Below are 22,561 nucleotides of genomic sequence, written 5' to 3' on the forward strand. Positions count from 1 at the left end.
GTACTGCACATCTCTCAGTGCTGATGAAGCTCTGTATATTGTTTTAGCATTCAGGGTTGTAGTGCTTTGGAAACAGTGATGTAAGCATCTGACTGACAGAAACTGGTTATTATTAAATGCGTTAGGTACTAGAAACGGGTTCCAACATACCTCTCAGAATATAAAAAAACAAAGGAACACCTATAGGTCATTTTGTAGGACTTGGGCAGTGCCTCTCCTGTTCCTCGTCACATACAGGACCAGATACCAGCTCTCCTCATGTAAAGGCCAGTCTCCCGATGTCTCTTCCACACTCTTGAAACTTTGCAGAGAGACATGGAAAACCTTCTTTTGACAGGACATGCAGACGTGCCATCCTGGAGGAGCTGGACTACCTGTGCCGCATGAATCCAAGTACCGTCTCATGCTACCACTAGGAGCGTTGATAGGAAGGATAAGGAGAGTGCAATAGTCTGTGGTCACCACCTGCAAAATATTTCATATTAGGGGTTGTCTTGTTGTCACTCTGTACAACTGTTGCGACTTTCATTTGCATCAAAGCAGGTGAAATGGACTCACAGTGGTTTATAATTCCTAACTGGACAGAATAATATCCCTGAAGTTTAACTGACTTGGTCTTATACTCTGATGCACTGTGTTGTCTCTCTACACTCCCCAGTGATCTTTTACTTTGTAATTTCAAAGTTAATTTAACATCAGCTTATTTGATGCTTTACTGTTATCATCTGGCAATGTTTTCTCTATGTAAGTCATACATGATGAATGATGTTAGATTGTGTACACATTAAACAAAAATAGTTCAGTACTACCCTAAATGCTTCTTCCTGCACTGCCTTTTGTGTTCAGTATAGCCTCAGTGAATGACAAAAAGTGAGCCATTTAAAAGAGGACCATTTATTACAGCAGTGTTTATTTCACTAGTAATGCTCTCTGCTCCAAGCATTTCAATAAATAGGTTCAAAAACAGTGACTCTCCGTCAGAAGAAATACTGATTTCGAGGAATAGGAACTCCTGTTTTGCAAAAAGAACTCCAGTGTGCAGTTCATCAATAGTGCTATGAATAGTGAACAAACAACATGTTTTCGACTGGACTTGCTGAGTGCAATGTGAGCCTTAAGAGGAGATGATGTCTGTGCAGGTGTTTATTACTGAATGACAGTAAGGTTAGAGGTTACAGAAGGTGAATATTAGCGAATCATTTACATGTGAATATGCTTTAGATTCTTGTACATTCTTCAGTCATACAAAGACTTAGGACACAACTTTCACTCGAGTGATGAACAACTCTGCAGCTGCGTTTTCAAACTCTTTTGCATCCATGTTTCCGCCAGGCCCCCGTGTCTGTGCACCAGCCATGGCCTGAGCCAGCTTGCAGGGAGAGATTTTGGCACTGGCCTCGAGGTAGCGGATAGCCTTCACATTAGCTTCAGGGCAGGAATTCACTTTAGTGTTTGCGTTGGCACAGTAGTTTGTGTCAGAGCCCTGGGAAGTCTCTAGCGCTTCTTTCAAGGTCCCCAGTACGGCCAGGCACAACGCCCGAGAGGCAGTACCCTCACCTGGGCAGCACACCTCGGCGTAAAGCCTTTGAGCCTGTCGGATGTAGTCTGAGAAAACGGCACACGTGAGCACGCCGTGACGGAAGACATCATAGGGGACGGCTTCATGGTCGTGACAATGGAGGCGTCGCAGGAGGGGAGCAGAGGTGGATGCAGGGACTCCACCCTCGCTGCACAGGCATTGCAAGGTCTGAGTGTAGAGGCCGCCTCTCACTCCTCCTCCTCCAGCGGGGCTGTCGGTGCAGGGGCCATCGGGGCCATCAGAAAACTCTCCTGCACATGTTTGAGGTCCAGTGAGGTTTAGGAGGTCGTAGGCCACACGGACATTGTTGCTGAATGCTGATCTGAGGAGAAAGGTGGAATAAAAGAGATCAAATTATTCTTTAGTCTGTAGCAGAGTTATTACAGTTTCATATTTTCTGATTAGTTTTTATTTTTATTTCATTTGGATTCTTTGTTTTTAATTCAGTTTAGTTTTAGTTAGTTTCCAGAGTGGAAGTTGTTGTCTCAGTTTAGTTTTAAAATGTTCACTTTAAATTTGTTTTCTATTACCTTTAGCTTTATTTTTAGTCTTTTTAATTATTATTTTGTGGATGGCATATGTCACAGGAAAGACTCGGGTAAAATCACTACAAATATTACATTAAAATTTTTTTGAAAGCAGTTGACACACAGTCTCATAGACATCCAGACTCTGAATAAACATGCCTATCAGTGCCTCGTCAGGCAAGTTGTAATAACATTTTACCAGACTAAGAAAACTAATGATATTTTCTCTATATATTTCTTTTATTCTAATTAATTTTCCAAATCCACAAAATTGTTTCAATTTTGTTTAGTTTTCCTTTCACTGACAGGAAATAAATCATAATTAGGAGAGAGATGATAGAGCAGTTTCTTACGTCTCTAAACCAGAACACTACGGTGGGCTGTGAGGACTAATGAATATGCAAATAATGGATATACAGCATAAAAAAAGCCTGTTTCTGGAGAAAGATGACTTTTAAAATATTAGTTAAAATCTAACTACTTCTAAAGCTGTTGAATAGAGCTTATATAGGGAAGAACGTTAATGTGAGGAACAAATTCTTTTGACATGTATGTTCCACCCTGTTGCTGAAAAACATACAGCATGTTGTCCATCACCATATTTTTACTTACATTCATTTATTTTTAAAATTCCAAAGGAAAACAAAATCAAGAGAATAAAAGAGAACATGAGATTCAAACAGACTATTAAGCATTAGTCAGTCTGATAGTCTGACAGAGGTTTTTCCCATAAAAATAATATAATATAATAGCTGCTCTTATAAATGCTGATATGTTATGTTATGTTTGAAAATTCAACAGTTCGCCGTCAATACACACTGCTTTCATCCGCATTGCTGTCGAATATAAGACCATAAACCTCTGTATTTTGTCCGGACCTCTGGGAGTGATGGGCCAGCCGCAGGTGCCACAAAGCCCGGTTGAGACGCTGCTGCTCCTGCGCTCCTGCGCTCACAGTGCCGGTGTTCACCTGCTCCTCGTCGCCGCAACCACTCGAGCCGGCGGCTGTCACGGATGCGAGGTTGCAGAAGTGGTCTGCAAGGAACCCGATGGGATCGTCTGATCTGGCTTCGACCATTTTGAGGATAGCCCCGCGGAGCAGGTCTCCCACCCCTGCCTGTGACAGAAACTCCCTGTCGCTGTCCGATTTGGTGGCTTTACCCGCAGGCATCCCCGGAGGATTAACCCCGGACCGGCGTTTCTCCTTGTCCGCCATTACTGTTGACGTCCCGTGTCGCAGCAACGGCAGCGGAAGTGATGAAAACCCGGTTGGCGTTCAAGAAAACGTCGCAAAATTAAACCACCTCTTTGTCTGGCTCGTTGTAAACAATATACAAGTCGACTGTTTATTCTACCATTCACATCATATCAAAAGGCATTCTTAAAACAAAAATATAAACATATTCAAAAAAAATATTTAATTAAATTCCACATGCACATATTCAGATGTGCAAAATTAGATGCATAAACCTCTGAATTATTGAAAGTAACATTTATGCAGTTTGTAATTAGCAAGTTAAACTTCAATCAATTCCGAAACTTCAGTCAAAGAAACAAAAAGTAATGCACTCTAAGAGTTTAACGTGATTATCAATTTAATGGTCTTAGGCGCCATCCTCAAGAATAGGGTACATTTTCAGTTGGCTTACATCACTGGAATTGTGATTTCCATCACATTATGTATTTACCATTATTATAAAAAAAGTGATGGAGGTGAGTGTGGTGGGAATTACATTCCCTTACAGAGCAGGTTGTCTACTATTTGACTAACTGGAAGTTCAGTGGTTTAACCCACAGCTCCTCTAGTTTGAACAAAGCATCACTGGGCAAGATACTGAACCCTGAGTTGCCCCCGCTGCATCCATGTGAGTGTTATCATGTATAGGAAAAACGCACTTATATGATTGCATGTGTGAATGAGACCTGTGGTTAGAAAATCCTCTGAGTGCTTATATAAAGTGGAAGAAGTGCTATGTAAGTAGTGCTTTAAATGTTTATTTTAGAGTTCATTTTGCTACTGGTAGGTTCAAAGGAGATATCAGCTGTTTAGAAATGATAGCCAATAAAATTATTCTTGATGTAACTGAAAAATTTGGCTTGATTTATTTATATTCAAGAAAATATATAGTATATTTATATTATTTATTATATATTTATATTTCGGTTCCTTCAATGGATGTGACAAGAACAGAAGTCACATGACCATTGCTGTACTCAGTGACCCAAAGGGACATGTTTGTTTTATGAAAATACAAAAAATGCTGATATATATTAGAACAAGTGGTGCAGTTTATTAAAATAGATGTGCATGTATCATTTTTATTTAAAGATAAGATTAGTTGACCAATAAATTTTTAATTTTCCAACACTAAATGTCTAAAATATGGCTGTGGGGCAAAGCAAATATAACAAAACATTACATAAAAAGTGTAGTTTTATGTCGTTTTTCATGTTAAAAAATAGCAACTTATCTGTGATTACTTTTGTGCTTTGCTTCATATATTTAATGGTACTTTTGTATTTTAGTGCATGTGCAGCAGATTTGATTTTACTTTGGCTCTACGCTATAAAAGATAAAAGTATACATACCTGCTCAAAAATAGACTAATATTTCAATAAAGGTTCCAAGCAAGTTGAACGGTTTTGGTAGTCATCAACAAGCCTTTGGCATTATTCAGACTTGATCTTTGGCCAGTCTTCTCAGCAGAATTGGTAGAGTTCATTTAAATTGGTTGGTGAAGAGAGACCTGAGCGTAGAAGCGAAACTCTGGATTTCCTGGTAAATCTACATTCCTACTCTCACCTGTGGTAGTGACTGAAAGAAGGATGTTGTGGATACAAGCAGAGGAAATGAGTCTCCTTCAAATGGTGGCTGGACTTAGAGATAGGGTAACGAGCTTGGTTGAGAGGGATTTGGGAGGGAGCCGCTGCTCTTCCACATCAAATGGAGCCAGTTGAGGGGATTTAAGTATCTGATTAGGATGCCTCTTGAACACTTAGGCAAAACAGTTTGTCCCAGGACTGGAGAGATTATACATCTGTCAGCTATAGACATTCTCTCTTTTTCATCTATATAAGTTATATGTATAAGTATATTTGAAAATCCAAAATTGAATGACTCGAGACAATATAGGTTCAGATGACACTATTCAGGAGTTTATTGTATATAAACAGTTCAAGACACTACAAAAAAGTAGTGATAGACTGCACTGTTGTACAAAAACAGTAAGGTAAAAAGATGGTCCAGTGTAATGTTAATTTAAATAACAAATACAGCAGGTACTACATCCGTTTTTCACAGGAACAGCTGTTTCACAGATAAAAGATAGTGTACAATGTGCAAATGTAAATTACTTTGAAAACTACTGTGATTTAAACACAAGCAGTTAGAAAATTTACTCAAGTTTACAATTGTAAAGTTAATACTTTAAAATATGTAAACAAACTAACAAACAAACTTGCCTTTTCAGGGCCCATATAAGTGCTGTACGTGGGCTTTATAAAGCATACTGAAACTCAGTAAATCTAGTTAACTGGGCCAAATTGATGTCGCAACAACAGCTTAGTCAATGAGGGAACTTGTTCTTTTGATTCAAAGTTCAGTTTGGTTCTGCAGTGTCTCAGTTATAATGCACATGCTGTGTGGTCCATGTGTGCATATACGCCATTTGTTAGAGGAATGTGATTTCCGTTGACTATGGGAACTTTCTTCAAAGAAGCCACATCATTGTTGACAGAGGTTTCATGTGGGGGCAGGAAGTTTCTCTGCAGCTTGTGCTCCAGCAGCATGTGGTTCTGAGGAGGAAGACCAAGGCACGCCCTGAAAAGAAAGGAGATAGATACTGTAACTAAATGAAACTGAGGAATATCAATCGCCTCATTCCTGAAAATCCCTCTGTTGAATCAACATGCAGCCTTTTAGACACAGAAATCAAACAGATCAACTTGCCTCATGATGTTCTCAATGGAGGCCCTCTGGCGGAAAAAGGCATTGACAACTGGAGTTCCTGATGGGACAAGAGGAGCCTTGCATAGGAAGGAGAGCAGTGATAAGACGCTGTGGAAAGACTGGAAGTTCTCTTCACCCTGGGGCTTTACAGCCACACGCTGGCAAAGCTCTGTCAGCATCACCAGGTCCAGGATGATTGGGCTGGCAAGTAGAGAGTCCTGTTAGAGAGGAAGCAAGAAGAAGTGAGTGAGCACTGTATACTAGAATTAGAAGGTATACATATGTATAGAAGTCAAACACCATTCTTTTTAATGACTGGATCAAAATATATGCACAACTTTGAACAATAAGCTAAATAATCATAATCAAAACCAAAATAATTAAAATTATTATTTTTTTATCATAAATAATTAGTCATAGTAACACATCTACAGAAGATTGGTGCCGTCTATTAGTTTCTAAAATTGTCTGTCAATGTGGCTTTTTTTGTACCAGTAGAGGGAGCCAAAGTTCTGCATTAAAATATACTCCATTACATTTTGTTGCTATAAATTCTTAATAACAAGTAAAAATTAACCCAAATGGACTGAATTAGTGGGAAATATTATGCTCGTAAACATAAACAAAATCGATGTGATGTTTTTGTGTAGGGGGGGTGAGGAGCCTTATCTGTTGAACAATTCAGATTTGGTGGAACCTCTTTGTTTCCGATGCTGTCAACAGAAACAGACTGACCTCACAGGTATTGTGCAGCGCAATAGTGTTGATCCCTCCCATCATTATTTCAGAAGTGTATTCATCCATGGCACGCTTACTGTCTCCCACATATGGGACATATTTGATAACCACCTGAAAGAAAATAGAGACAGTCTGTCAGCTGATGCCTGTAAATACTGACACGGAGCTTGTCATCTGTCTGTGTTTGCGTCGCTCTCACTTACACAGTGGTCAGGTTTCTCTCCTGGCTCGTACAGTATGGGGTTGGACTGGACCATGTCGTCCACCACATTGCTCTTAGAGATCTCTTTGGAGCGGAACTGCTGTGGAGCCGACAGGTTTTTCCCATCGTTGTTGCCAAGGTGATTGTAGCTGACAATGGATGTTGGCTGTCAAAAGCAGAGAAACTTATTAAGTTGTGGTTTATAAGATAAAGTTAAACTTTAATTGTATATACCTATAATATAACAGATTCTAATTCTGTTTGGAGAATTCAGACAAGTGGCTCAGTCTCATTAATCCTCACCTTGATCCCTGCACTGACCAGGAAGTCCACAAACACTGACTTGATCTTAGTCTGACCAGACTTGAAGTCATCACCGCCGATGAACACGCCTCTCTGCATGGCCAGCTCTACTGCTCCTGGGACAAAAGTGTTCTGTGGGGAGCCATTGATGTAGGCGCAGCCCTCCAGTATACTGGCCACTGCAAACAGAGTGGAGGGGGAGATCTCTGCAGCTCCGGCCTGATGGATGAAGGGAAAACAAAGACACGATAGCTGTTACTGAGCATGTCATCATATTACGCTTAGTAGGAAAGCTTGACTACAGTTCCCCCGGGACACTTTACATCACGTCGGTAAAACATCTCTCTTGTTGACTTCATGACTATCTTAAATTGAGCTATTTGCTGAGGATCAGAAGTCTGTGAAATAGACTCTTATCATTGCTGACAGCAGTACAAGCATGCTCAAGGAAGAAGATAAAATAAGAACTTGGCCAAGAGGGGCGAATCATAATTTTCTTTCCCCTGATCTGATATAAAAGGAATTGCTGTCTCTTTCAGACTCATTAAGACATTTCATTTACAAATCCAAAGTGTGTTAGAAGGGCTAATCTTTTCATCCTCTAAGCTTCATTAATCACTAAATGTAATGAAGGATTACTGTTTGGTTCTAAGCATTAGAAAGAAATTAAAGTTGAGTGGGTGATTGATGATAACCACTGACCACCAACACAGTTTACGTTGGCTCATTATTGTGATTTGCACTCAAACTTGATTCTGTATTTATTCTTATGGCCATTGATCTCACCTGGATTGCAGCCAGCAGGTTCTTGGCAGAGTCGTTGACCCCTGGGATGATATCACAGAAGCGCTCGGTGTTGGCAGTCCACAAAACAATGACTTTGTCCACACCACTGGCCTGACGGAAGTCTCTTATGTCTGCTGTAATTCGCTCCATCTGGAAGATCATGTACTCTTTGAGACAAATTGCAAGAGGAAAAAAAGTAGACAGATGAATAAAAAGGGGAGTGAGAGGCTTTTATTACCTGCTCCGCCATGGTGCCAGTGAGGACATTGTCTGCGCGACTCTCCTGATTTGCAGCAATGAACTCTGGAATGTAGATTGATGGTCTGGGTTTCAGGCAGCTCATGTGTGGTTGCAGCTGCTCTTGTAAAGACCAGTCAAGCACCTGAGCTCGCTCCATTGCACTGCCCAGATCCAATGAAGAGATATCCCAACCTAACAAAAAAAAAAAAAAAAAAAAAAAAAAAAAAAAAGGAGGGAGAAAAAAATTATTTTTCAGAACTAAACAGGAAGGCTCACCTCTTTCAGCAATCCATTTGATCCTAAACTAGATTCTAGCATCTCTATGAAAGTGCTGGCTGTGCATGTGCTTCCTATAACATCATATGCACAAGGATGTAAGTAATCCTGTTAAATAATCATAATAAATATTGACCAAAATAACTGTAATAATTTACAGAAGATCAGTGCAGTAACTTTTAGTTAAAACCTTCACCTTATGGAGACTCCCTATCCCTTTGATATGTTCTGGGATCGGTTTTCATAGCTGTCAACACTCCTGTACTTGTCTGAACTTTCTCTCACACCCACACACCCCAGTCTTGAGTGTGTACACCCTGAGATGACTGTGTGGAATTGTTCTTACCATCAAACACAATGTCGTTAGGGTGCACCATGGGCAGGAGGTCCCGGAAGGGCACGTTAACCTCGCCCTCAAGCCCTGATCCCAGACAAACAGTAGAGGACTGCAGGAGGGAGCCGAAATAGTTCGCTTTCTGAGGGCAGAGAAAGCAAAAAGAATGTGAGTTTAGTCTCTGTATCGAATGCAATTCCCCATTTTTGATGGTAATTATAAATATATTAATCAGTAATAACCAAAAATAGAAGGAACCAGCTCATAAATATTACTACAGATGTCCTTATAAGGGAAAATCCCTAAGTTAAGCCTTTAACCCTCCATTGAACATGTCAGTATAATCAGCTTATAATGAGGCTGTACTTCTGCAGCAGGGGACATACAGCACACTGTGTTTATACAACAGGACAAGAAGATTTGCTATTCATTTTGCAGTGGTAATTTTCACATCTCATTATAGCGTGCTGGTGGAATTCATTCACTCTCTTAAGTATTTGTATTTCTTTTATGTTATTAAATTGAAAATACTTAGCATATGTCATATTCAATTAAATCGATTATTTGTGCAGCATGCGATCTATTTCAATGCAATAACTCACACAGTTGATTGGGAGGAGTTATTGTGCAGCAGGAACATCATATTACATTTTCTATTTGGTAGGTTTTTTCTAATGTGTGGCTTCTTCATTTCAAATAGTATTTGTGACACCCGTCTCACCTTTACTCCGTTTTTGGTCTTCCAGGTAAGACCCAGTTTGTTGGCCAGTACGGCCGCTGTGACTGTGGTCCCGTTATTGCCTCCCCAGCCCACCAGCATCACTCCCAGCCGCGGCACACGGCGCTCGGTGCGGATTGTCATCTCAGTGGTGCGGGGGGTCACCTGTGACGGACAGAGCGCGGGTTAGCTGGGGGCTAAACGAGCACAGACGCACACACATAACTATAAATGTAAATCACTTACCGTGACTTTGTTCCCATCTCTATGCACCGACGAGGTCTGGTAAGAGTACTGAGCCTCAATGTGAGAGTCAGTGTACTTCACATTAGGGCTGTTGACCTGAACGTTCACGGACATGGCTGCAGAGTCTGAAAGAAAGAGGAGGAACAATTACATCATCTCCACACGGAAATGAACCTAGCGGAAAAAGCTGCCTTTCACTAACACATCACATTTAATCGACGATACTGGCACACGTGCGGAAAACAACAATTGGGTGTTATTATTATAAGCCTGAGAGCTCTAACGCTTTCTAAGAAAAGTCGTTTTTTCTCCTCTGCCCTCCGATAAACAGCTGGTAAATTTTCTACGAAAATCCTAACAAACCGGTATTTGTGTTTGGTCGTTCGATGGTGGAGCAGTCAAATTAAGAGAAAGCGGAAAATAAGTGAACTAAACCGGTAAACTCCCTCACCTTTGCACGGAATAAGTGTAAAAGTATCTAAAATGAGACTGCTTCCCGGCGTATCGCTGACAGCTCTTCGCTTCAACGACTGTAAATTTCCGCTCTCTTTAATTTGAAAGCGTCGGCTATTGTCTTCGTCCAGTTGGTGTCAGCCACGAGCTCGGGAGGTTCCCTCGTAGGACGGCTTCAGTGCCACAAGCCAATCCGAGCGCTCGGTCGCTCTTTTATAGCTGATGCTGAGGGAGACGTCTGAGGACATCAGCAAATGGCCGGGCTTGTTTCCAATCACGTTTCTTCACATGAGGTGAAAAATTTCCATTCTGGAGAGTTCTTGGTGAAACCACAAAGGCCGGTGGTGAGGATTTGCTGGCTTATAGATGTTTCTCGATTTTCCTGCAACTTCCCCTGCAGCGAAAGTATTTTTCCATAACATGTAGTGGAATAAAACAAAGAATGATATTGAACACCAAGCATTTTTCGGCTGTAATTGTTCATTGTAGTTCATAAAATACATCTGATATTTTTGAAAATGACAAATTACAATAGGTCACAATGTTATGCGTTTATTTTATTTTATTTTTTCTTCCTAAAGGGTTTTGCTGTGAATTTTCCTACATTCTTAAATGCAAAACATCTTAAAACGCAGAAATACCGAGCTGGGACGTTTAACTGAGAATAAAACAACGATAAAGAAAAACTCCGCATTTAGCAAAAGCAGTAGGAAATTATGATATTATTTTATACACTGTTTTATACACTTTTATACAGTGCTCAAAAAAGAAAAACAAATAACAATAGCAGCAACAAAACCGGGGACGCTGGATCATCATAGAATAACACAATGTGTTAGAAAGCATAATCCACTGTGAATCTTTTTCACCTGCTTCGATAGACCTCAAAGTAATAATATCAGAGGCAACAATACCCCCCTCCCCCAAAAAAAAGAAAAAAAAGAAAAAAAGAATGAATTTGCAGGTGGTGGGCACAGACCATTGCTTTCTTCTCTTTCGTTTGGATTTTTCTTTTGTTGCTGCTGCTGTGACATGTTACCTCTAGCACTTTTAGCAGGGGCGTACCAGGATTGTCGGGCCAAAGTCGTTACCCCCTTCAGACTTTGTGTATCCCCATCCTAGAACGGACATAGGAGGGGGAGAAGCCACAGCTTGGTTCACTCTATTGTGTTCTGCAAAGAAGGACAGGGTTCCTCTCTGAAATGAAATGCTTTCATTCTTACATAGCTGCTTGTTATCGAAATGTATTTGTTAAAACAAACCTCAAATGCTGATAAAGGCAAATGTATTCACATTTAAATAATAAGACTGCTTAACATAAACATTATTGCACACCACAATAAACTGTTGATAACCGTTTGTTGAAAACAGACTAGTGCTTTGATGCTTTAATACTGTAAGATCACATGTGGTGATTTTAAAACATTGCTCCTCAGTGAATTCTACTCAAAATGAAGGTGTATGAAAAAGACTACAGCACTGTAAATGTAAATAATCATTTCATTTATGTATAACGAGTTACTGATGTAAATGATGACCCAAATGTGAACCAAATTATTCCAGTCTTCCCTTTCTAAAAATGGCAAATAGACAAAATAATGATATTAATAATATAAATGCTAAAAATTATCATTTGGTAACATGCCGAGGTACCGAACTGCACATACTGCCTTTATAACCAGCATCATTCCTACCATAAAGAGTATATCTAATAATCTGGGTGACTTTGAGGAGGGGTTTCAGGTCAAAAATCTGAAGCCAAAATCATAAACCTCTTAGACTTTAAAAAGCAAAAACACTAAAATAAAACAAAACAAAAGATTCCCTGGGAAAAAGCTGAGTTCTTTAAAATGAAGTTTACATTGTGCAGAGCCAAATAAACTAAGGAACAAAAGCAACAGCAAAGCAGTAAAGACTGGATAACTTGGACTCTCCCGGACCCTTACTTGTATAGAGCAAAGAACCACTGACTCCTGTCCATAATGCAAAAAAAAAACAAAAGTATTGGTGCACAACAGCAACCAAGTATTGACATGTTTGTTAGAATCTGAAGCACCTTTCTCATTGCAAACATTTCCGGCCTGACCCTGTCTTTCGAGTGCAGTACAGTCTGCCTATTATACACACATCTCCTCAGTGTTGAGCACTTTCAGTATATTATGTTTGCTTCTCAGTGCAAAATGCCCATTGACTGTATGTCAAAGCATCTGCAAGGCCAATCTACTAGTCTCTAGGGCCCCTCCTTTACATTATGCTAGATGCTTATATCCACAATGCGCCGGTAACGTTTAAGTCATGGTTCTGTCTTGTGAACCGTGTTCTGTCTTGTGTATTTACTCAGTCATTTTACATTCCACTGATTTAAAACAGGCACCTTTTCTGAGAGGTTTTAATGGTGGAGGGGCAAATATATTGTTGGGAAATTTAGTAGATGTACTTCCTGTCCTTGCTCCTCGTTATTTGATGAAACTGCCTGCAAGCCTGTTGACTTTACAGAGTGCAAGGCCTGAAAGATGAAGTTCTGATTCATGAGTAGTTTGCGTTGTTGTAAAGAACAGAAACATTGTTACTGTCACTTACGTGTTGAAAATATGCACTTATGTTGTTATATATGTATGATTCTATCTAGAACAGGGGTGTGCAGTTTTTCCACGGGGCCACAGGAAACTGGGACTGTTATAAAGAGAGGTGCTAATAAGCTGAACTCAGTTCTGCTAATGGTACTGCAGATGTTACAACTACCCAATGAAGGTCTTCTATGTTCCTCCGTTCTTTGTTTTTTTCTTACAGGTGCACCAGTTGACGATACATTGTGCTTTTCTATTTGTGCTCTATTCTTTTATTATGCTTTCTCCTATTTTCTCCATCTTCTTTTTTCCCCTGCCTGTAAGCTTAGATCTTGTCATACTAAACATATAATGTTATTACCTGAAATAACACTAATAGAAATTGATAAATAAACAGGTAAAAGAAACACACAAGCAAGAGGAGGCTATAGAGAATTTATAGAGCTCATCTTGGAAAAGCAAAATGTGTTTGGCACAACATTGCATTCAGATCATAATTCTGATTGCAAAAGCTGCAAGACAAGACAGGTTTAAAAGGGGAAAAAAAGGGGAAAAAAACCAATTAGGCAATCTAAAAGTTACATGGGCATAGTAAAAACACCAACTTTTTTTTAAATCACTATTTAATATTTCATGCATTTAAGTCAGGTTTAATGTCTGTGGTGGAAATACAAAGGACAGGTAATCTTTACTGAGTGAGGATCTGGATTTCTTAAACTTTATCCAGGCGAATGCTGTTTCACATATGAAGATAAAAAGAAAAGAAAGGTCCTCATGTGGAAAATTCTCCTCTTTGAGAGAGAATTAAAAATCTAGCAGTAATACTGAAATGAAGAACTCTACCAGTAGTGAATCAGTTTGTGATTCAGTGCTCTTGCCCTGATTAAGCTAACCATTTTAGTTACATCATCAACAACAAAGTTAATTTTTAGCACTGACTTACACAACACCTGGTGTGTAATACAATGGAAAAATACCAATGTCACTTCTGTGTTCATTTCAGTCTTTTTAACTTGCATCCGTTTCAAAAGAAAGTTGGAAAACCTATCCAAGCATGCAGTTGTCCTTGTGAACAAGTCACTCGATGTCAAAGTCCCTTTCACTAAGTGCATTGCTGCCAGCATCATTGTAATCTACCATGTAAACAGATGAGCAACTGGGCAGTGTTGCGGATATCACAGCTCTCAAGGACAAAAAGTTATATTTGTCTGCTTTGTTTTTCAGATAAAACTCCAGATTTCCTGCAGTGTTTGATCCATCTTGTTAAAGTTTGCCTGGAGAGGAGTACATTGTCAAATGCTTCTTTGAGTCCATCAAACAGTCTTTGATAGACTTCCCATCAGAGAATAGCTTACTGTTCTTTTTGTGATTTTAGTGGAAATCACAAAACGGGTCTTGGCTGCTCCATTTCTGGATGTGTACTTGATAAAACCTGATAAAAAGTCCTTGTTGTCTTTGCAGTTTTGCAAGCAAAGCCAATGATGCTACTGCTCTGCATCAGTCAAGTTCTTGTATTTCTCTGCATGTGTAGTCTCATTAAAGACGATTCAAATTGTAATCGTTAAACAAAGCAATTTGTTTTCCACAAAATAAGTACATGACTTTACCTCTTGACTTTGGTAAATGAATACTTAAAAGTCCATGTCTCGTTAAATACTCTGCATTCAGATCTGCTTTTAGGTCTGGCAAATGCTCGTAAATGTGCGTTCCAGTGCATTTAGAGTGAAGCTGACCTGTATTGTGATTTTCCACAAAATCACAGAAACAAGGCATTTCTGATGTGGAGTTTATCAGCTAGTGTTTGGCGGCTGAAATGGGACAAACTGCATGATGTGTACTTATTTAAGTCTGAATCCTAATTTCCTGTTGGGCTTTTGCAGATCTGTGACAATCATGATGACAATATGGTCAGTGACCATCTGGCAACTTCTGGCCTAATGGGCAAAAATGCATATTCCCTGACCAGTTACAACTGGTTGTTGCAGGTTGATTCCAATTGCTGGGAAAATGATTGCCAAAGTGCCATTCACACAGATCTACAGACCACTCAGTTACCCCCTGGGAACCACCTATCAACAGGGAAAAAATGGTGCATTCCACAGTCAAACTCTTTGCCATTGGTTTGGTTGTTACCAACCATATTACTGCAGTTGTAACTTGAATGGATGTGGCAGACCTGTCTATAAACACTGGCGAGCTATTCTCTGAGCTGTGGTGAAACTCATAAAAGTGCGATTAAAAACTAGCAATGGAGACTGTTTGCCTTCAAAGTAAAAATTCTGCCCTAAAACACACTTGTTAGTTTCAAGGGAAACCTCTTCCATTTCTGGTTTAAGTTGAGCTTTTTCAAGTTGTACTACTCTTCAGCTAGTAGCCTGAGATTGAGACTTTTGAGCTTGTGGCAGCTTAGGTGAAGCAAATGGTGTGAGTTTTTTATAGCATAAGCTTAGATAAATATGTCCATTCTGTGACCTGTGAATGTCATTGTGATTTAGCTCTCTGTAAACAGCGGCTAAAGAATTTAGCTCCTACGAAGTTGCAAATTAACAGGATGAAAACTGAAAAGTGTTTGTGAAGACACACAACAGACCATGACTGACACTTGGTCTCTAACTGATTTTCATTGATTGTTGCTATATGCCAATTTTTTGCACGTATGATGAGTGTGAGAAAAAAAAGAAAGAAAGAAAGAAAGGAGTGGTAACTTGGCAGTGAAGGCTTGAGGAAAAAAACAAATATTCCTCGGGGGTTTTCATAGAGTTCTTATGGCCTGTACTAACGCTAATTAGTGAAGACAAAGACAAAGATGCTATTAAAATCTTGAGATCCTCCTACTTTAACCATTCCTGGGCTCTTCCAGGAATGGTTCAGTTACTTTCCCAACAACTCATTAGTTGGTATAGCTGGTGATTTCATTTGTGTTGATTTCTAATCTCCATCATATCGAGAGGCCTGTACTATGAAGTAGGATTTCATCTTATCTTGGTAACTTGAGAGTTAAACCTGGATTTTCTGTACTATGAAACTAGTTAATTTGTCTGGGTATATCACCTATTAGAGGTTAACAGGTACAAAATCTTGCCTATCCAGTTCTCAAAAAAATAGCTTCACAATTCCTGGAAGATACCGCAGGCTTCTATGTGCAGAGAGTATGACAGGGCTAAAGTTTTTAATAGCCTTTCAAGTAGTTCTCCTTCCCTGATATAAAGTTTCTTAGATGAACTTTTATTCCTTGGTTGATTCTTTGAGTACAAATAGATTTGCATGCAGACTAAGCCTGCATTTCAAATCTGTTTTTATTTTTATTCTTTACTTGCTCTCAAACTGATAGACATCACTTGGGAGGCAGCAAAAAGAATAGGTGTTGTCCAGTCTTACTGACCATGCATGCAAAGCACTAACATATTGATACAACACCTTTAATAGAAAACTATTTAAGGGAGCTCTCTTATACTCATACTGATCTCTGAGAAATAACTGAATAATTCCTGGAAGACCCTACGAATATTGAGAGCGCCTGAAGGGCTTTTACAGGCCTAACAACTTTAAAACAGCCTATACTGACTAATTGGTTTTCTGTAAATAGCTCTTCTATTCCAATAAGATCACAGGAATGGTGAAAGAGTGGAAGATCAGGGTCTGCTTCATAGTACAGGCCTCTGATTGGGAGGAGGTTATGTTCAGAATTTTGGCTTGATATCAGCTGAATGTGCCAGATTTTCACAAATGTTCTTTTTTATGGCATGTTTGAAGTGCAGTATAGATTCTGTGCTTGGCAAATACGTTTTTAGTTAAGCAGCTTGTTAATCCATAACTTACTAGCATCACAAATGAGGCCAAGTTGTAAAGTTACAGCAGTGGAGGCTGTGCCAAGCGTTGTCACTGGAATGTGAGAATGCTTGGCACAATGCTTGAACGCACAACAAGAAGAACTATTCAATCAATAAAGTCAGTTTAAACTTTATCTAAAGTGATTTACACATCTCTTTTTTATTAGGTTATGAGACAATATTAATGTGTAAATGTATCAAGCTTTAAATTTCAGAGCTGACTTGTTAGAAACAAACATCATCGGTTCCAGCTTCTGGACACACAGAGCTGTCCGACAGTGGCTTAAAGCCCCAAAACACTTTAAATACGGCCTACAGTTAAACTCGTGGTGATTTTAAAGGCCTGAAAGGTTTGCTGCTTACTGTCCAACCAGCACTGACACAGAGAGGCGAGCAGTGAGGGAATAGGACTATGGTTGAATGTCTGGCTCAGCTCCACACCGATTGGTACTTGCTTTCCACATAGAAACAGGGGAAGATTTGTCACTGGCTTGTAAAGCTGGGGGTTGGTCTTGTTGCCAGGGAGGTGCTGGAAGGATGCCAGTGTTCTTCTTTTTTTTCCAACAAACTCCAGATGTTTCTGACCACATCAATAAACATTTACAAGATAAAATAGAAGTTAAAGTTCTTAGCATCATCAGATTATTTTTAGTCAAATAAATAATCAGTAAGATTTTTTTTTTTTTTTTTTTTTAAAAGGTAATTAAGGACAGAATTCCTGCTGCTGGCCAAAATAGACTCAGATTTATTCTCAGAACCTTATACTTATTGATATTTATTTTTATTTTCTGCAGATAACATACATGATAATAAATGTTTCGGTAAATGGCAGATAAAGATATCAGTGCCTAAAATTTGCACAATAACAGGAGGAAAATAGAAGTCTTTGTGAAGGTACACAGCTGACCATGTCTGACGCAGGACAAACCATAGCCAAAGGGAGGGCTGACATCACTTTTAAAATGCAAGGCATGCTGTGTAAACAGGTGGAAATGTTTAGTGTAGCCTGCACCAGTGTAACAGGGTAAACCGGTATTGTGTGTACATTAAAACTGGCAGTGATTTTGGAGCGTGTATGTGTTCCACTTTTGCAATGAAGTGGAACACATTGCAAAAGTGCAACCACCACCCCGCTGTGGTTGGGCGGGGTTAACTACTTCTACTTTTATATACTTATGCCACACACTACAAACACTGCTGTCACATTTTGTTTTTCTCTGTACAGGTATGTTACATAGCCCAGATTTACGATGGTTTAGATTAACATCAATGTGTTTATAGCAGATGTTCTTGGACTGTGTGTTTTGTTCCTTCTGTAAATGGGATGCTATATATTATATTATAGCTGGGACTGTTTCTGTTGACTATTTTTTCTAATAAATTATATTTTAAAATTTTAATAAGAGTATGTCATTTTTCTGCCCTCAGCTGAGTCTGTGTGTTACACCAAAAAGCAATTATGATAAGTGATTTCCATAAGGCTAGATTTGCACTGAAGCTTTATTTTACGGTACTGATTAACTACAAGTGTTCTAAATGTGTATGCATTTGTATGCTGATTGGGGAAATAACATTATTTAATTTTCTCTGGAGGTCCCTTGAAGGTTCCGCAAAACTAACCTTGAGTGAATGTACATTCAGAAAGTGTGTGTAATCAGATTAGTAAAATGAATCTGTAAGCATGCGAGTATAATGTCTGAAAAGCCATTGCATTGAAAATGCGAACAAGTCACCAATTGCAGCTCACCAAGCTTTCCAGTTGGCTGGCTTTTTATATGTAACATTTGCTACACTTCTGTGGCAGTTCCACAAAAAAAAATAAAAAAATAAAAAATTATATATATATATATATATATACAGTGGGGCAAAAAAGTATTTATTCAGCCACCGATTGTGCAAGTTCCCCCACTTAAAATGATGACAGAGGTCAGTAATTTGCACCAGAGGTACACTTCAACTGTGAGAGACAGAATGTGAAAAAAAAAATCCATGAATTCACATGGTAGGATTTGTAAAGAATTTATTCGTAAATCAGGGTGGAAAATAAGTATTTGGTCAATAACAAAAATACAACTCAATACTTTGTAACATAACCTTTGTTGGCAATAACAGAGGTCAAACGTTTACTATAGGTCTTTACCAGGTTTGCACACACAGTAGCTGGTATTTTGGCCCATTCCTCCATGCAGATCTTCTCAAGAGCAGTGATGTTTTGGGGCTGTCGCCGAGCAACACGGACTTTCAACTCCCGCCACAGATTTTCTATGGGGTTGAGGTCTGGAGACTGGCTAGGCCACTCCAGGACTTTCAAATGCTTCTTACGGAGCCACTCCTTTGTTGCCCGGGCGGTGTGTTTTGGATCATTGTCATGTTGGAAGACCCAGCCTCGTTTCATCTTCAAAGTTCTCACTGATGGAAGGAGGTTTTGGCTCAAAATCTCACGATACTTGGCCCCATTCATTCTGTCCTTAACACAGATCAGTCGTCCTGTCCCCTTGGCAGAAAAACAGCCCCATAGCATGATGTTTCCACCCCCATGCTTCACAGTAGGTATGGTGTTCTTGGGATGCAACTCAGTATTCTTCTTCCTCCAAACACGACGAGTTGAGTTTATACCAAAAAGTTCTACTTTGGTTTCATCTGACCACATGACATTCTCCCAATCCTCTGCTGTATCATCCATGTGCTCTCTGGCAAACTTCAGACGGGCCTGGACATGCACTGGCTTCAGCAGCGGAACACGTCTGGCACTGCGGGATTTGATTCCCTGCCGTTGTAGTGTGTTACTGATGGTGACCTTTGTTACTTTGGTCCCAGCTCTCTGCAGGTCATTCACCAGGTCCCCCCGTGTGGTTCTGGGATCTTTGCTCACCGTTCTCATGATCATTTTGACCCCACGGGATGAGATCTTGCGTGGAGCCCCAGATCGAGGGAGATTATCAGTGGTCTTGTATGTCTTCCATTTTCTGATGATTGCTCCCACAGTTGATTTTTTCACACCAAGCTGCTTGCCTATTGTAGATTCACTCTTCCCAGTCTGGTGCAGGTCTACAATTCTTTTCCTGGTGTCCTTCGAAAGCTCTTTGGTCTTGGCCATGGCGGAGTTTGGAGTCTGACTGGTTGAGGCTGTGGACAGGTGTCTTTTATACAGATGATGAGGTCAAACAGGTGCCATTCATACAGGTAACGAGTGGGGGACAGAAAAGCTTCTTACAGAAGACGTTACAGGTCTGTGAGAGCCAGGGATTTTCCTTGTTTGAGGTGACCAAATACTTATTTTCCACCCTGATTTACGAATAAATTCTTTACAAATCCTACCATGTGAATTCATGGATTTTTTTTTCACATTCTGTCTCTCACAGTTGAAGTGTACCTCTGGTGCAAATTACTGACCTCTGTCATCATTTTAAGTGGGGGAACTTGCACAATCGGTGGCTGACTAAATACTTTTTTGCCCCACTGTATATATATAAATATATGGCATGATTTCTGTAGTAAAACCAGTTCAGTACTGTTCAATCAACACATGTACAGGTTGGTAATGTAACTGTTTTATAATATTACCTTTAATTTATCCAGCTGTAAATGTCACTGAGATTGAGAATGTCCTTTTCAAGAGTAACGTTAGCAAGAAGTGAGCAATAATTACAAGTAGAAATTGAACATAAACACACAAATACACATAGGGCTCATTACATCCAGTCAAAATAGGTACAATTCAAACTGACCTAAGAGACTTTGGTAAGCTGTGTGTGTCTTTACAATTCAAGCGATCACCTTAGAGTAGCAGCACACAGTCCACAAAAGCAGCAGCTGACCAGTGAAGAATACTGGTTTATTGACTGAGAGCAGCTCTAATCAGCTAACAGCTGGCTGACTGCTGGAGAGCCTTGGATGACAAGCCAACAGCAGCCACTAGCTCTGGGAGGAAAACCAACATTGATAACTAAACGTAAATATACACATGAACAATCACAATATGTCAATTTACATTAAAATAATCTATAATATCTATGTCTTTTTACTTATTGGTTTTTTTATTTGACTAATAATGGGCAAAGCCATGGTGTGCGAGAACACGGTAGAGTTATTAAATGTTAAGAAAAATAAAGCTGCCCACATAATCGGCACTTTATTCACACCGAGTAAATAGTGTCTGGACTTTAATGCACAAGAAGGTAAACTTAAGTGACCCTGTCTCCTGATAGAAATATTTGCATAGCCCTTAATCATAAAAATATAATAATCATAAAAACAGATCTCCTGGGGCCCCCTCCTGGCAGGTTTATGTACATGCAGAGTGAAACGAAAGGTCACACAAACTCGTTTCCTGTGTACAAACAAATTGTTAACTGAGAGGTAGTAGCAAACAATCCACCAGCTTAGTCTTAGAATAGTGCTGACTAGCCAAAAGCACGATCTAAAGAAACAGCTGAAAAACAAAGTCATTTACATGTCTGAAAATGGTTTAAAAGCCATTTCTAAGGCCTTGGTACTCCAGCTAACCATGATGAGAGCCGTTATCCTCAAATTGGAACAGTGGTAAATCTTCCCAGGAGTGGCCAGCCTATCAAAGAAACCCCAAGAACGCATCAGTGATTCATCCAGGAGGTCACAAAAGAACCCAGGACAACATCTAAAGAACGGCAGCCCTCATTTGCCTCAGTTAAAGTCAGAGTTCATGATATAATAATAAGAAGGGGACTGGGAGGAACATGACATGTATGGGAGAGTTTCAAGGTAAAATGCACTGCTGACCAAAAGAACACAAAGACTCACATTTACAACACAACCAATCTTGATGATCCTCCATACTTTTGGAAAATTATTCTGTGGACTGATGAGATCAAAGTTGAACTTTGTGGAAGGTTTGAATCCCGTTACATCTGGTGAAAAATAGGACAGCATAGCATTTAATAAAACAAAACAAAACAAAAAAACAAAACAAAAAAACATCACACCAACAGTCAGACATGGTACTGGTAGTGTGATGGCCTGAGGTCTGCTTTGCTAAAGCTGTAGTTACTTATCATTTTGCAGATTCACTGGAATATTATAAATGAGCTATCAGCAATATCTAAGCAACACCTGTCATTGATTCAATTATTATGGTCCAACAACACAGTGTATATGATTCTGTCAGTCATTCTACATAATGAGCTGATGCACTACAGTGGTGCTACAACTTTAATTTAAGTAAATAGTTTGGGTGCTTTTTTTCCACTTTGAAAGCAACATTTACCAAATCAAATTGGGTTTGCACCCTTGGGAAGCACCATATTTCACCACAGCTGACTGTCTGTCTCCATCTCCCGTCTCCCTAGGACCCTTTCTCTCACACCAATGGTCCTCCTCTTTACCTGCTCCATGGCAGCTCCATATTCAACATCCATTCTGCAATATATCCACTGTCCCCTCCCCTCTGCACATGTCCAAACCATCTCAGCCTTACCACTCTGACTTGGCTTCAGAGGCCCAACCTCAGCTGTTTCATTTCTTACCCTGTCCAACTTGCTCACAGTGCATCTGCATTGCATTGTAAATATTAGTCAAAATGAAATTAAGCCCAACAAGGAACTGAAGGACACAATGGAGCTGAGCTGAGCTGTGATAGTGCCACACTGCTGTCTCAGTCCTGGACTCTCAAGTCTGGACTCCCCTGAGAACTTGCCGAGTCCGAAGGAGAGAAACGCCCGTGTGATATTTTTATCATGAGAAGACAAGACTTCCGCAAAGTAACTCAAAACTCTACTACGTGTACAATGTAACTATTTAAATGACGTCAGAGTCGCTTAATTTATCCGCTCTTTGAT

At 39.7% G+C, this 22,561-nt stretch overlaps 2 protein-coding genes across 2 annotated transcripts; both read right to left on the reverse strand.

The window, feature by feature from the left end:
• Positions 1-132: 132 nt before the first annotated feature.
• Positions 133-3,451, reverse strand: tpgs1 (tubulin polyglutamylase complex subunit 1). The gene is made up of 2 exons (XM_085143272.1): positions 2,985-3,451; positions 133-1,901 (listed from the first exon to the last, which is right to left on the reverse strand). The coding sequence occupies exons 1-2, from the start codon at positions 3,320-3,322 to the stop codon at positions 1,253-1,255; spliced, it is 987 nt and encodes a 328-aa protein (XP_084999398.1). The 5' UTR covers positions 3,323-3,451; the 3' UTR covers positions 133-1,252.
• Positions 3,452-5,240: 1,789 nt separating this feature from the next.
• Positions 5,241-10,546, reverse strand: LOC146496148 (inositol-3-phosphate synthase 1-A-like). The gene is made up of 11 exons (XM_085143265.1): positions 10,350-10,546; positions 9,899-10,023; positions 9,656-9,817; positions 8,947-9,076; positions 8,323-8,516; positions 8,085-8,234; positions 7,299-7,517; positions 6,997-7,161; positions 6,791-6,904; positions 6,056-6,273; positions 5,241-5,926 (listed from the first exon to the last, which is right to left on the reverse strand). Exons 2-11 carry the CDS (start codon positions 10,010-10,012, stop codon positions 5,731-5,733), a joined length of 1,662 nt encoding a protein of 553 aa, XP_084999391.1. The 5' UTR covers positions 10,013-10,023; positions 10,350-10,546; the 3' UTR covers positions 5,241-5,730.
• Positions 10,547-22,561: the final 12,015 nt, after the last annotated feature.

The sequence above is a fragment of the Neolamprologus multifasciatus genome, chromosome 19 (assembly GCF_963576455.1).
Source record: "Neolamprologus multifasciatus chromosome 19, fNeoMul1.2, whole genome shotgun sequence".
In the NCBI taxonomy this organism is placed as follows: Eukaryota; Metazoa; Chordata; class Actinopteri; order Cichliformes; family Cichlidae; genus Neolamprologus; species Neolamprologus multifasciatus.